Genomic DNA, 13,158 nt, shown 5'->3' with positions numbered 1-13,158 from the left:
ACACAAATGGGTACACGTATAACTGCAGAAATCTAAATAATATAGGTGGATTGTATAAATATCAGTTTCCTAATTGGGATAAAACCAAACAAACAAACAAGCAAACCTGTTGCCGTCAAGTTGATTCCAACTCATAGCGACCCTATAGGGATACCGTTTTAGTCATCTAGTCCTGCTATACCAGAAATATCACCAGTGGATGGCTTTAACAAAGAGAAGTTTATTGTCTCACAGTCCAGTAGGCTAGAAGTCCGAGTTATCGGTGCCAGCTCCAGGGGAAGGTTTTCTCTCTCTGTCAGCTCTGAAGGAAGGTCCTTGTGATGCATCAGTCTTCCCTTGGTCTGAAAGCATCTCAGCAGAGGAACCTCAGGTCCAAAGGATGTGCTTTGCTCCCAGCGCTGCTTTCTTGGTGGTATGAAGTCCCCATGTCTCTCTGCTCACTTCTCTCTTTTATATCTCAAAAGAGATTGGCTAAAGACAGTATCTAATCTTGTAGACCTCATCAATATAACTACCACTAATTCATCTTATTACATCCTAGTGATAGGATTTACAACACATGGGGAAATCACAGCAGAAGATGAAATGGTAGACAATCACACAATCATACAAGGGAATCATGACCTAGCCAAGTTGACAGATATTTTGGGGGGACACAATTCACTCCATGAGAGGTACCAAAAACCAAACCAAACCCATTGCTGTTGAGTTGATTCTGATTCATCTCGACCCTAAAGGACAGAGTAGAACTGCCCCATAGGGTTTCCAAGGAGGGGCTGATAGTGTACTATAATTATGCAAGATGTTACTGTTGAGGGATACTGGGTAAAGGATACACAGCATCTCTCTGTATTATTTCTTACAACCACTTGTGAATCTCTATCTAAAAAGAGTTTCATTTTTAAAAAATGAGTCAAAACATTTAAATAGATATTTCACCAAAGAAGATACAAGTGGACAACAAGCTCATGAAAAGATGCTCAACATCAGTAGTCATCAGGGAAATGCAAAATAATACCACAATGTGATACCACTTCGTACTCACAATAATAAACCAAACCCAGTGCCGTCGAGCCGATTCCGACTCATAGCGACCCTCTAGGACAGAGTAGAACCGCCCCATAGGGTTTCCACGGAGCGCCTGGTGAATTTGAACTGCCGACTCTTTGTTTCGCAGCCGTAGCACTTAACCACTACACCACCAGGGTTTTCCTCACAATAATAGCTATAATAAAAAAGACAGACAATAACAAGTGTTGGCAAGGATATGGAGAAAATGGAACCTGCATACATTCCATCATACTGATGGAGCCACTATGGAAAACAGCTTGGCAGCTTCCTAGTAAGTTCAACATAGACTATCATATGACCCATCAACTCCACTTAAGGTATCTACCCAGGAAAAATGAAAACGTATGGCCGCACAAAGGCACATATGTGAATGTTCATGACAGCATTATTCATAACATCCGAAAGATAAGAACAACTCAAAAGTCCATCAGCTGGTGAATCGGTAAATGACATGTGATATGTCCCTACAATGGAATAGTACTGTATTCAATGATTAAAATAATGAAGTGTGCATAATGCTATAATGTGGACAAACCTCAAAATCATTATGCTAAGTGAAAGAAGCTAGATACAAAAGACCACATATTGTATGATCTAATTTATTTGAAATGCCCTGAAAAAAAATCTATAGAAACATAAAAGAGAGCAATGGTTGCCTGGGGCTGGGGGCGAGAATGGAGAGTGACTACAAAGGGGCAGGAAGTTTATTTTGGGGGTGACGGAAATGTTTTAAAATTACTTTGTGGTGATAGTTTCACAACTCTGTAAATTTATTAAAATCATTTAATTGTATGCTTTAATAAACAAAGAAAACTATTTTTTTTTTTTTTAGTTACAGTTCTTTTCAGCTGTTTGAGGGTTGAAAACGTCTCAGATCATTAAACCTGTTACCTCATGCCTCAGGGTCCCCATACATCAGATGGGTGAATTACCCTGTCCCCTGATTAGCAAATCAGACAGAATGTTACAAGGCCTGCTTTCTTCTCCATCAATGCCTAGCTTTACTATTCTCAACGGTTGCTAAAGCATTGTTTAGAAACTCTGATGCTTCTCATGTTTACTGACAATGGATAAACAAAATTGCATTTTGTTTGGCTTGCTCAATTCCCCTATGGTTCAGTAAAACAAATTACCTCTGGAATCAAATATGCCTTTTCAGCACGATGTATATGCAGGAAAATAGATGTGCAAGTTTGACTCTCCTTGTAAGTTTCTCCAAGCACAACACTTTCCTGAACTGCTTTGTTTTTTGACAGGGGCCTCTTTCCATATTGACAGTGAAATTTCCCCCTCCCTTTCCTTCCTCCCTACACCACAGCCATCATTTCTTCACTTTTATTATGGTTCTAATATCTCATCTGTGCTTGTTCCAAGGTCACTTCCTACTCCTTTTCCTTTCTCTCTTTCAAATAGCCCAAGCTTGAGTGGTGAAAAGAAGTTACTATTTAAGTAATAATAAATGAAATAATGTCCTCTAGGTATTGACTTAGTAGACCTTTATGGATAATATGTCTGAAAAATTTTTAGAGTCATCTTTTTTTTTGCTTCTTTAAAGAAAAGAACTGGTGCAGAATACTGAATTTAAACTTAAGTCAAAGGTCTGTCAATCCCTTAATTGGCACATGGCATCTTATTTATTAACACCAAAGAGAATAAAAATTATATGTTTTGCCAGAAGGCTATTATGAAATATTTTAATATTTCCATCATTTATCATAATTTCTGGCTAGTAGATAAAAGTTCTCTATACTACAAAAGGAGCCCTGGTGACACAGTACTTAAGAGCTCAGCTGCTAACCAAAAAGGTCAGTGGTTCGAATCTACCAGTCACTCCTTGAAAACCCCGTAGGACACTTCTACTCTGTGGTATAGGGCCGCTTTGAGTTGGAATCCACTTGACAGCAATGGATTTAGTTTTTTTCTTTTTTATACTACAAAAAGCTAGTTTTGTTGCTTATTGATAGTGTTACAACTTGCGTTTAAAGTCTCCAAATAATCAAGCTTTTGAATACAAAGAGAATTTTTTTTCACTTAAATAACCGAAACTTTTTTTTTCTTTGTAAATGAAGCCTTTTTATTTAATTAAAGTGACCATGGAAACCCTGGTGGCGTAGTGGTTAAGTGCTACCGCTGCTAACCAAAGGGTCGGCAGTTCAAATCCGCCAGGCACTCCTTGGAAACTCTATGGAGCAGTTCTACTCTGTCCTATAGGGTCGCTATGAGTCGGAATCGACTTGACGGCACTGGGTTTGGTTTGGTTTGGTTACCATGTATAATTACTACAGTGCTAGTATTCCTTGTGTTTTTACTGTAATCTTACTAAGGACGGAGTAGAACAGCCCCATAGGGTTTCCAAGGAGTGCCTGGCAGATTTGAACTGCCAACTTTTGGTTAGTAGCTGTAGCTTTTTTTTTTCTAATTGTGCTTTAGGTGAAAGTTTACAGCTCAAGTTAGTTGCTTCATACAAAAACTTACACATATATTGTTATGTGACCATAGTTGCTATTCCTATAATATGACAGCACACTCACCCTTTCCATGACGGAATTCCCATGTCCATTCAATCAGCTCCTATCCTTTTTCTGCCTTCTCATCTTGCCTCCGGACAGGAGCTGCCATTTAGTTTTGTGTACCTACTAAAACTAAGAAGCACACTCTTCACCAGTCTTATTTTATGTTTTATAGCCCAGTCTATTCTTTGTCTGAAGAGTTGGCTTCAGGAATGGTTTTAGTTCTGGGTTAACAGAAAGTCTAGGGGCCATGTCTTCTGGGGTACCTCCAAGTCAGACTATTAAGCCTGGTCTTTTTACTAGAATTTGAGTTCTGCACTCTACTTTCCTCATGCTCCGTCAGGGACTCTCTGTTGTGTTCCCTGTCAGGTCAGTCATTGGTGGTAACCGGGCACCGTCTAGTTCTTCTGGTCTCAGGCTAATGGAGTGTCTGATTTATTTGGCCCTGTTTGTCTCTTGGGCTCATATTTTCCCTGTGTCTTTGGTGTTCTTCATTCTCCTTTGCTCCAGGTGAATTGGGACCAATTGATGCATCTTAGATGGCTGCTTGCTAGGTTTTAAGACCTCAGATGCCACTCACCAAAGTGGGATGCAGAACATTTTCTTAATAAACTTTGTTATGCCAATTGACCTAGATGCCCCCTGAAACCATGGTCCCCAGAACCCCACCCCTGCTACTTTGTCCATTGAAGTGTTTGGTTGTGTTGAGGGAACTTCTTAGCTTTTTGTTTAGTCCAGTTGTGCTGACTTCCCTTGTATTGTGTGCTGTCCTTCCCTTCACCTAAGATATTCTTGTCTACTATCCTGTTAGTGAATACCCCTCCCCCTCCCTCCCCACCCTCATAACCATCAAAGAATGTTTTCTTCTGTGTTTCAACCTTTTCTTGAGTTCTTATAATAGTGGTCTCACACAATATTTGTCCTTTTGCAACGAATTTCACTCAGCATAATGCCTTCCAGATTCATCCATGTTATGAGATGTTTTGCAGGTTCATTGTTGTTCTTTATCGTTTTGTAGTATTCCATTGTATGACTATACCATAATTTGTTTATCCATTTGTCCGTTGATGGCCACCTAGGTTGTTTCCATCTTTTTGCTATTGTGAACAGTGCTGCAATGAACATGGGTGTGTACACATATATTTGTGTGATGGCTCTTATTTCTCTAGGATATATTCCAAGAAGTGGGATTGCTGGATCATACGGTACTTCTATTTCTAGCTTTTTTTAAGGAGGCACCAAATCAATTTCCAAAGTGGCTGTACCATTTTACATTCCCACCAGCAGTGTATAAGTAGTGTTCCAGTCTCTCCACAACCTCTCCAACATTTATTATTTTGTGTTTTTAAACCCGAACTTCTTGATAATGGTGGTGGTTTCAACATAAGAGAACCAGTTTCTTCCTCCCTCATACACCCAAAATACTTTATACTGTTACATTGCTAATGTAATCCTCATCCTGTCTCCCCAGGCTCACCATCTGATTGGAATGCAGCTGTAGTGCAACGGAAAGAGCAGTGAAGCTCGTATTAGAATACCTGGATTACACTATTTGTACTGTTATTGAGCAGCTGTTTTACTTTCCTGTCTCAATGATCCCTAAATTATGACACAGATTTTTGTGCTGCTGCCAAGTATGAAAACGTTTTGTGATGTTATTTGGAAACCAAAAATATGTGATCTCTACATTTCAGTGAGTGTAGAAAAGAAAGGATAGACTATTTGAAATAGAAAATTTGAGGCAAAAGGCCATCGTATACCTGAATAAATTACTTAAACTTTCTGAGACTCAATTTTTTCATCCATAAAACAGATAATTGACGCATACCTCACAGGATTGTTTAAGGGTTTACCGAGATTGAGTATGTGAAGGAGTCTAGCTGGTGTCTGGAAAATGGATGTTAATTGATGTTTCCATGGTTTGGGATGCTCCCTCCATCTCCATTCCCTTCAAAAAACCTTTAAAAATCAAACATGCATATTCTGATTCATCTTTCAAGAAACAGTCCGAGTTTAAAACGAGGTCTGCCATTTGGTAGTGCCATGACCTTGGACAAACACTTATCCTCTCTGCATCTAAGTTTTCCATTTGTAAAATGAGATCGTCGTGGTACATAACGAGACATGCACACAGAACACTAAGCACAGTCTCTGACAGTAAATCCTCCATAAATATTACATAGAAGTAGTAATAGAAAGCTTCCTCTTCAGTAACAAAAGTGAGGGATTGCTATATAACTTGATATATATTGGGTAAAATTATAATCTCACTTTTACAGGCTATACTTTCCTTCAGCCGCCTGCACTAGGGTAATAATACCCAGCATTAATCAGTAGGAAATAAAACCTTAAGATAGTCCCCACGATACAGGTCCAGAAGCCCAAAGAGCAGTATTAAGAGCAGCACCCGCAAACCGGACTTCGATAATTCCCTGGAGTCCACCTTCAACGCCCCCCTCCCTTGGAGCCGCGCAAGCGTACACTGAATTTGCTCCTTTCTCCCAGTGCCCCCGCCTCCAACTGTCCCCCTCCTGCACCTTCTCCCCCAACACGCAGGCGCGTCTCCTCAAATCCTGTTCTTACCCCGCTCCTCTTTCCCTTCATTTTGTTCCCCCTCCTCTTCCAGTACCTCAGCAGGTTCAAACTGTTTTCCGTGAGGGTGGCGGCGATCGCGAGGTCACGTGATGAGCATCCTGCTGCCCAACATGGCGGAGTTCGACACCATCTCGGAACTGGAGGAGGAGGAGGAGGAAGAAGCGGCAACGTCGTCGTCGTCGCCGTCGTCGTCGTCGGTATCTGGGCCCGACGACGACGAGGAAGATGAGGAGGAGGAGGAAGAAGAGGAGGAGGAGGCGCCGCCCCCACCTCGGGTAGTGAGCGAGGAGCATCTGCGAAGATATGCCCCAGACCCTGTATTGGTTCGCGGCGCCGGCCACATCACTGTGTAAGCGAGAGAGGGCTGTGGGGTTCGAAAAGGCTGAGATTTGCAGGCGTTAGAGGGGCCTGTGAAGTGGGGGAGGGCAGACTGAGGCGTACAGTTAGCAAAGGACGCATAGTCTAAATGGTTAAACCGGGGGGGGGGGGTGATAGGTGGAAACGAAGTGAGGTAACTGTAAGTTGATGCACCACCAGAGTGAGTGTAGGGCAGGGAAGTTAGGGGTTTGGGAGCCAGTGGAATTGGAGTAGGGGTCAATCTCCTTTCTTCTATGTATCCTTCCAAGTGAATGATCTTTAAACTGCAGGAGGTACCAGTGGGTTCTGTGCTGCTAAGATTGGTGTCTAGTGGAACACGGTGACTGCTGTGACATGTGACAAGACATAGGCTTTTGTTCTTCAAAATTGAAAAATGATATACTTGTGAATAATAGTATATCCACCCTTATTCGTCCATCCATTCTTCCTATCTAATCCTTATACTAATGAATACAATAATCCTTTATCTTGATCACTCCTCACTCTGACGTTCCTTAAATATCACATCATTAGAGGTTCAATTTGAGAAGCATCTATGGAAAGAAGAAAGCAATGGATGGGGAGTCAGGTATCTTGAATGCTAGTCCCAGCATTGCTTCTTACTGTTTCTGTCACCTTGGTCAGGTTACTTCTCATTTCTGGACCTTGATTACTCCATCTGTACATGAGGGGTTTGGGGTAGATGGTTTCTAAGGCCTTCCCAGTTCTCAGATAATCCTAAAATAGCTGGAATGGATTTTGTAGGCAGAAATATTAAATATGCAATCATTTAATAAATAAACAACAAAAAAAAACCCAAACCCACTGCTGTCGACTCGATTCCGACTCATAGCAACCCTATATTATAATAAGTATTACTCAGCAACCCTGTGAGCTGAAGAATATTTCTTGAAAACTTATCCAGGGTGTTTTTTTTTTAATCGAAATCTTGGATCATATTTGAGAAAATAAAAGGGAGAGGGACATCATAACAATTGCAAAGCAATTTTTTTTTGAATAATTCTCTGGGCTTTCAAAGGTGCGTCATCAGTTTTTATGTGCTTGGACTGTAAAATACTTGGAAGTCTGAGTATTGTGTTACGTTTATCCTCTCATCCATGTTATCTTTTACTGCATTTTCAAAATAGGCCTTTTTTTCCTATCAAGTCATGCTGCCTCTAATTTCGTTAATGGTTCACCTACCCCTTTCAATTGAGTTCATATTATATGAAGTTGTATATTGTAAATATACACCACCTCCCCTCACTATGTTAGCTTTTAATTTTTACATGTTGAAGATTGGATCCTAATGTACTTTTGTATCTTTGTGTGAAGTGTATCAACTAAGATTTTGAAATTGTGGAAAGGCTGGAGGGGGGGATTTAGGCCTGCTTTTTGATTAGGCAATGTTAACAAAATTTTTCTTGGTTCAAGAATTTTACAGATAGCCTACAACTTCAGATGCCAAATTTCTGAGCTACTTTACTTCCATTCTTTTTGTCACTAGGGAGACAGTTTGTTACTCAAACTAATTATGATTCTGGCACCAGAGATTACTTTCATGTAGATTATTCCACATGACTGAGCAGAAAAAGGTTTCTTATTCCAGTTCATAATTTTATACTCCAGCACTTCTAAAACCCTTTATTATTTTCTAAAATTCAGACTATGGAGAAGGAGCAAGGAAACAGAATTTAAGTTCCCTGAAACTTATTTGTGGTTCCATTCCACTCTCCACATAACTATAGTGAAGTACTTAAGGAACCCATTTTCTTCATTAAAAGCAAAGCACTGACACTTGCCAGGCCAGACCCCTGTGATAGGTGTAAAGTCTCTCCCAGTTTAAAAATTCTGGCATTAGGAGTGTGAAGTAGCGGTGCTAGTGTAACTGTTGGTATTAATTGACTGAACCCAGCTGACCAATGTATACTTATTTAGTTGTACTGTACACATTCTGTCACCTAGAAAACACATTTGATATATAATGTCTGGGAATGAAAAAAGATTACATGTTTAAGATTAAGTTTTACTGGATCTCAGATGCTAGTCTTCCTATGGTAGTAAAGCCTTCATACTATCAGGTAAAATAAAATTCTTAGAAAATATTTAATCTTATCCTGAGATGTCTAAAATATTAATTTCTATTTAATTTTCTTTTGGGGTGGGAGTGTTAGAGTTGCCTTAAACTATATGCCGTATCTCAATGAAATACTCTCACCTAACATTTAATTTTTTCCATTCTCTGTACAGCCTTCTATTCTGTAGAGGACTTTGTTTCTTTTAAAAGTTTAAAATTTCAGAGCCATACCCCAAATCAGTGTATCTTAACCCTAACATTTTTCCATCTCCACATTGGCTGTGCTTTCCAGTTGCCCCATTTCTGACGCTGGTACCACCATTTTAATCCCCCAGGTTAATATTTAAAGTCATTTTAACTGTTTCTTCTCCTTGAATTGCCCTATGCTAACTTTATCCCAGGGTTATGTCATCATGCCTTTTGAAATGTAACTTAGATTGTTCATTTTCTCTGTTCCTATACTAGTTTGGATTTCCATCATCTCCTGCTTAAATTATTGCCATGGTCTGCAGCCTCTCCCCACTCCAATCCTTCCTCCATGCTTAAGCCAAACTAATCTTCTTAAAACACAGTTTAATCATGCCATTTTCCTTCTGAAAGAACCTGCATTGGATCTTAATTAAGTCTGAATTCCTGTGCCTACTTCCTCCAGCCTCAGAGCTTAAGGAATCTCTCTACTTGTCCAGAGCCCACCACTCCACTTATGCCTCCCATGCCCTTCACTTCCAGCCTCTTCCCCAATCTCAATCCATCAGGCAGTCCCTCTCTCTCCAATATTACCTCTCTCTTTGCCTCTCAGCTAGCTCATCATGTAAAGATGTTCAGAGTCTCTCTCATTTTTTAAAAACAAAACACTAACCTTCCTTGACCCACATCTAATCTTTCTTCTTTCTTTCACCTCCAGATTTCTAAAGAGAAGATACATTCACCATGTCTACTTCCTCTTCACCCCTAGCTGTCTGCTGGGCTTCTTCACCTGATGGTCCATCATCATCTTAAATTCAACTTATTCAAAACAGAATTCACCCCACCTTTTATCCCCTTACACTCCTACCCCAACCCCTCAAAAAACAAACAAAACCTCCTTTTTTTCTGTATTCTCCATCTGTAGTCTACAAATTCAGTTGAATGTACCTCTACCCATAACCCATTCTTGGTTTCTTTTTCCCCACTCACTTCCCACAGCTAAGCAAGTATTAACAATGTCCACCCTAAATATTTCTTCTTTTCCTCCATCCCACCACTTCCCTGATTCAGACCCTTTTCACCATCCTGGCTAGTCATCCTGCCTCTGTTCTTGTCACCCCCATGTCTATCCTCCAGCCTGCTGCTAGATTGAGACACCGAAAGTGCAGATCTAACTAAAACACTTCTCTGCTAAAGATTATGCTGTGGCTTTCCTTCCACCTACAGGATAGAGTCTAAGGTCCATAATATGACATATGGAACCCTCAATGAACTGGACCATGTCTACATATCATCCTCAATTGCCATTCCCCTTATTGCTTATATTTCTTTGTTCATAGCATGCTTTTTCTTATTTCTTTGCATCTGCTCAAGCTGGGGCCTCCATCTAGAATGCTAGCACCTACCTCCCGCTGCCCCAATTGTCCATATGTCACTACCTCTTGCAAGTTTTCTCTGCCCCTACTAAATTGTAACCTTCAATGGCAGGAACAGTGTCTGGTTCCCTGTGAATCATCAGGGTCTAGCACAGTGCCTAGCAGGGAGTAGACACTCAGTAAAACTAAGTTTAATGACTATTGGTTTACTCAAATAATAGTGTGTCCACCATAGTGCAAGCTGTATTACAAGTCCTCAACAAGTACTAGTTAGTTGAATCACGCTGTGCAGAGTACTTGTTTCTGAGCATAGATGTATACTGATTCAGTATTATCACCAGTCTCAGCAATGAGGAGTATAGCATGGCCTTACCTCTGAAATCTTTGTTAAGCTTGCCCCTAAATGTCAGAGTACCCCTGTCTACTTCTATCCTCTTAATATTTGGCATTCTAGTTTCTTTAACAAGGTATTAATATTTTAGCATGCAATTCATTACAATAATTTCTTAAGAAGCTGAATAATCTAACCATACTACATATCTTAAAGAATTCAAATTGTGATTCCATTTCTGAGACAACGATCATATGGTTATTTTGGGGTCTTTTTCCACATTAAAAAAATGACTAACTCCCATGAATTTTAGGTTATAGAAACAGAAATAATAAAATGTCTTTTGGAAATATAGAAAGTGTTTCAGAAATACTATACATATGAGTGATATAACTTTGTATCTATAACTTTTCTTGTTTTTTGAGGGGATATTTAGATCCAGTGTATTGAAATATGAAGAAAATTACATCTCATGAGATTTTCTCTTATTTATAGCAATGATCACACTCTTTGTATTATTTAAAATATTTACCCTTGATAGTAGGCCTGTATAGAAGTTAGCAGATACGATAGGTTACCAGTTCTTAGGAATTCGTAAAATTGGCACATTAAAATTAATATAAAAGAGCTGAAGTTATTAGATATAGAATTGAAGAAGAGGGCCAAATTTGCCAAACAGTGTATTTCTGCAAAAATTCAGAGAGCATTACAAATGTTAATACTTCTCAAATCAGGGAGTGGAATATTTCTCCTGTAAAGAGTTGTCTGGGAAATTACAGTAATGCATTCTTAATTTGTGTTTATATAAGGTGAATATAAGGTTCGTAGGCTTTGAGAATGATGAAGGTACGGTAACTTGCCATTGTGTATGTGATGAGACATGATTATTTCCATATGAAAGACTGAAGAGATTTAACAGAATTTTTTAAAAAATCCCTTTGAGTTGCATGGCATAGACTTGCCTTTTCCTTGGTATAGTAAATAGAATTCAATATGCATGCTTCAGTGCCAGTGTTACTACAGGTGCATAGTGTCCTAATGAAATGTTCTTGTTTGCAGAATCTTACTACACTTTGATCTGTTAGTATAGTCTGCATCCTTTCTTAAGCAGCCTAAGTGCGTGAACTTTAATTTGTGCGAGGTTTTGAAAGGCTAATCTGTAGCCATTTTCAAAAGATGAAAAACAGGGAGGGGTTTGGGGAGGGGAAGAAGAAGAGGAGAAAACTAAGAGGACCCAGCCTTCTTTTCCTCAATTTCCTATACACCAAGGAAATGTTCTTTATAATTTGAGCATTGAAGATACTTGACAAATAAAATATAATCGTTGAGTACCACCAGCCTGGTCAGCTTCAAATACATACTAGATTCTATATTTAGTAAAGATAAAATGACAATGTGAGCAGTTCCTAAGTGTCTGCTTGTCTAATGCTGAAGAATCCCGTATCTTGGCTAATGTCTGTCAGTGATCCGTAGTGAGTAGATGAGCTTTTATAACCTTTGTGGACTCAGAGTTCTTAACTTAATGTTTTTTTAATGAAACTGCTGTGGTGTTTATTCAGCAGCAACCATTTCAACATTTTCCTAGCAGCTATTAAGTGAACTGTTTTACTTAGGGTTATTCGAGTTTAGCATTCTTTTTATGTGTTGAGGCTCTAAAGAAGACAGTTAAGGAAAGAAATTCCTAGTAGGAAAGAACAGAATTGCTACTGTACATTAGCCAAAATTATGAGATAGCATTGAGCCTAGTTTGCCTTCCTTCATACTTTTTTAAGTGAATATTGTATGCTATAGAGGAGTATGTTAAGTAAAATGATGTTTTCCTTACCATTTCTAAAATAATTTTTGTATTAGAGAAGAAAATTAGTAACCTGAACATAGCAGTTATTTCTTCAGAACTTGAGCACTGGGCTAAGCACTGTGAAGAATACAGAGAAAACAAAGTATGGGCTTTGCCTTACAAAGCTAACTTTTAAATTTGACTTTAAGATATTGATATGAATGATCAGGATATTAAGATATTGATATGGATGAGCAGCAAAAAATTAAAAAAATTATTAACTGTTGAATTGTGTAGTATAGATTAGAAGTGATTGTTTATTCAGAGAAAGGGGGCATCCCCGAGGTGGAGCATTCAAGGTATCACAGAGAGGATTAGAATTTGACTTATTCCTTGAAGGCTGCATAGATAGGATTTAAAGTAGAGAAAGGAAACAACAGGAACCACATGAGCAAAGACGAGAATGAACATGACAGTGGCAATGGAAAGGAAGAAATCGTTATGAGAATGTTACCTAAGGAAGAAATAACAGGACTTTAGGGACCATCTGGTTATGGAGAGAGTGCAAAAAATAAGAGAGGCAAGGTGCAAAAATGATAACAGGGTCTAGGTTAAAGGAGGAGATTAATGGTCCCATTGACAGAGATGAGGAATTTGAGAGGGGGAACCAGTTTCTACTAAATGGTAAAATTTAATTTTAGGCATGTTTCACTTAAGGTGGTATTCTTTTTATGGCAAGATATGCAAATGGAAATTTTCAGTATGCAATTAAAGATAAGGGACTAGAGCACTTCTGAAAATGTAGAACTAGAGATACAGATTTCATATTCACCAGAAAAGAAGTGATTGTCAAAGCTATAAATAGAAATAAGCTGTTA

General features: G+C 39.0%; 1 protein-coding gene and 1 long non-coding RNA gene across 2 annotated transcripts in view; one reads left to right on the top strand and one right to left on the bottom strand.

The window, feature by feature from the left end:
* Positions 1-942: 942 nt before the first annotated feature.
* Positions 943-6,194, bottom strand: LOC126069698 (uncharacterized). The gene is made up of 3 exons (XR_007516012.1): positions 6,165-6,194; positions 5,410-5,540; positions 943-1,225 (listed from the first exon to the last, which is right to left on the bottom strand). It is a non-coding gene; the product is annotated as an uncharacterized LOC126069698 (long non-coding RNA).
* Positions 6,097-13,158, top strand: part of CHIC1 (cysteine rich hydrophobic domain 1) — a 72,544-nt gene continuing 65,482 nt past the window's right edge. Inside the window, exon 1 of the mRNA XM_049873329.1 lies at positions 6,097-6,525. Within this exon, the coding sequence (XP_049729286.1) occupies positions 6,266-6,525 (260 nt within the window). The 5' untranslated portion in view covers positions 6,097-6,265. The remainder of the gene's footprint in view (positions 6,526-13,158) is intronic.

The sequence above is a fragment of the Elephas maximus genome, chromosome X (genome assembly GCF_024166365.1).
Source record: "Elephas maximus indicus isolate mEleMax1 chromosome X, mEleMax1 primary haplotype, whole genome shotgun sequence".
NCBI lineage: Eukaryota > Metazoa > Chordata > Mammalia > Proboscidea > Elephantidae > Elephas > Elephas maximus.
The sequence above is the reverse complement of the archived record's forward strand: the minus strand, read 5'-3'. Positions and strand labels throughout refer to the sequence as shown.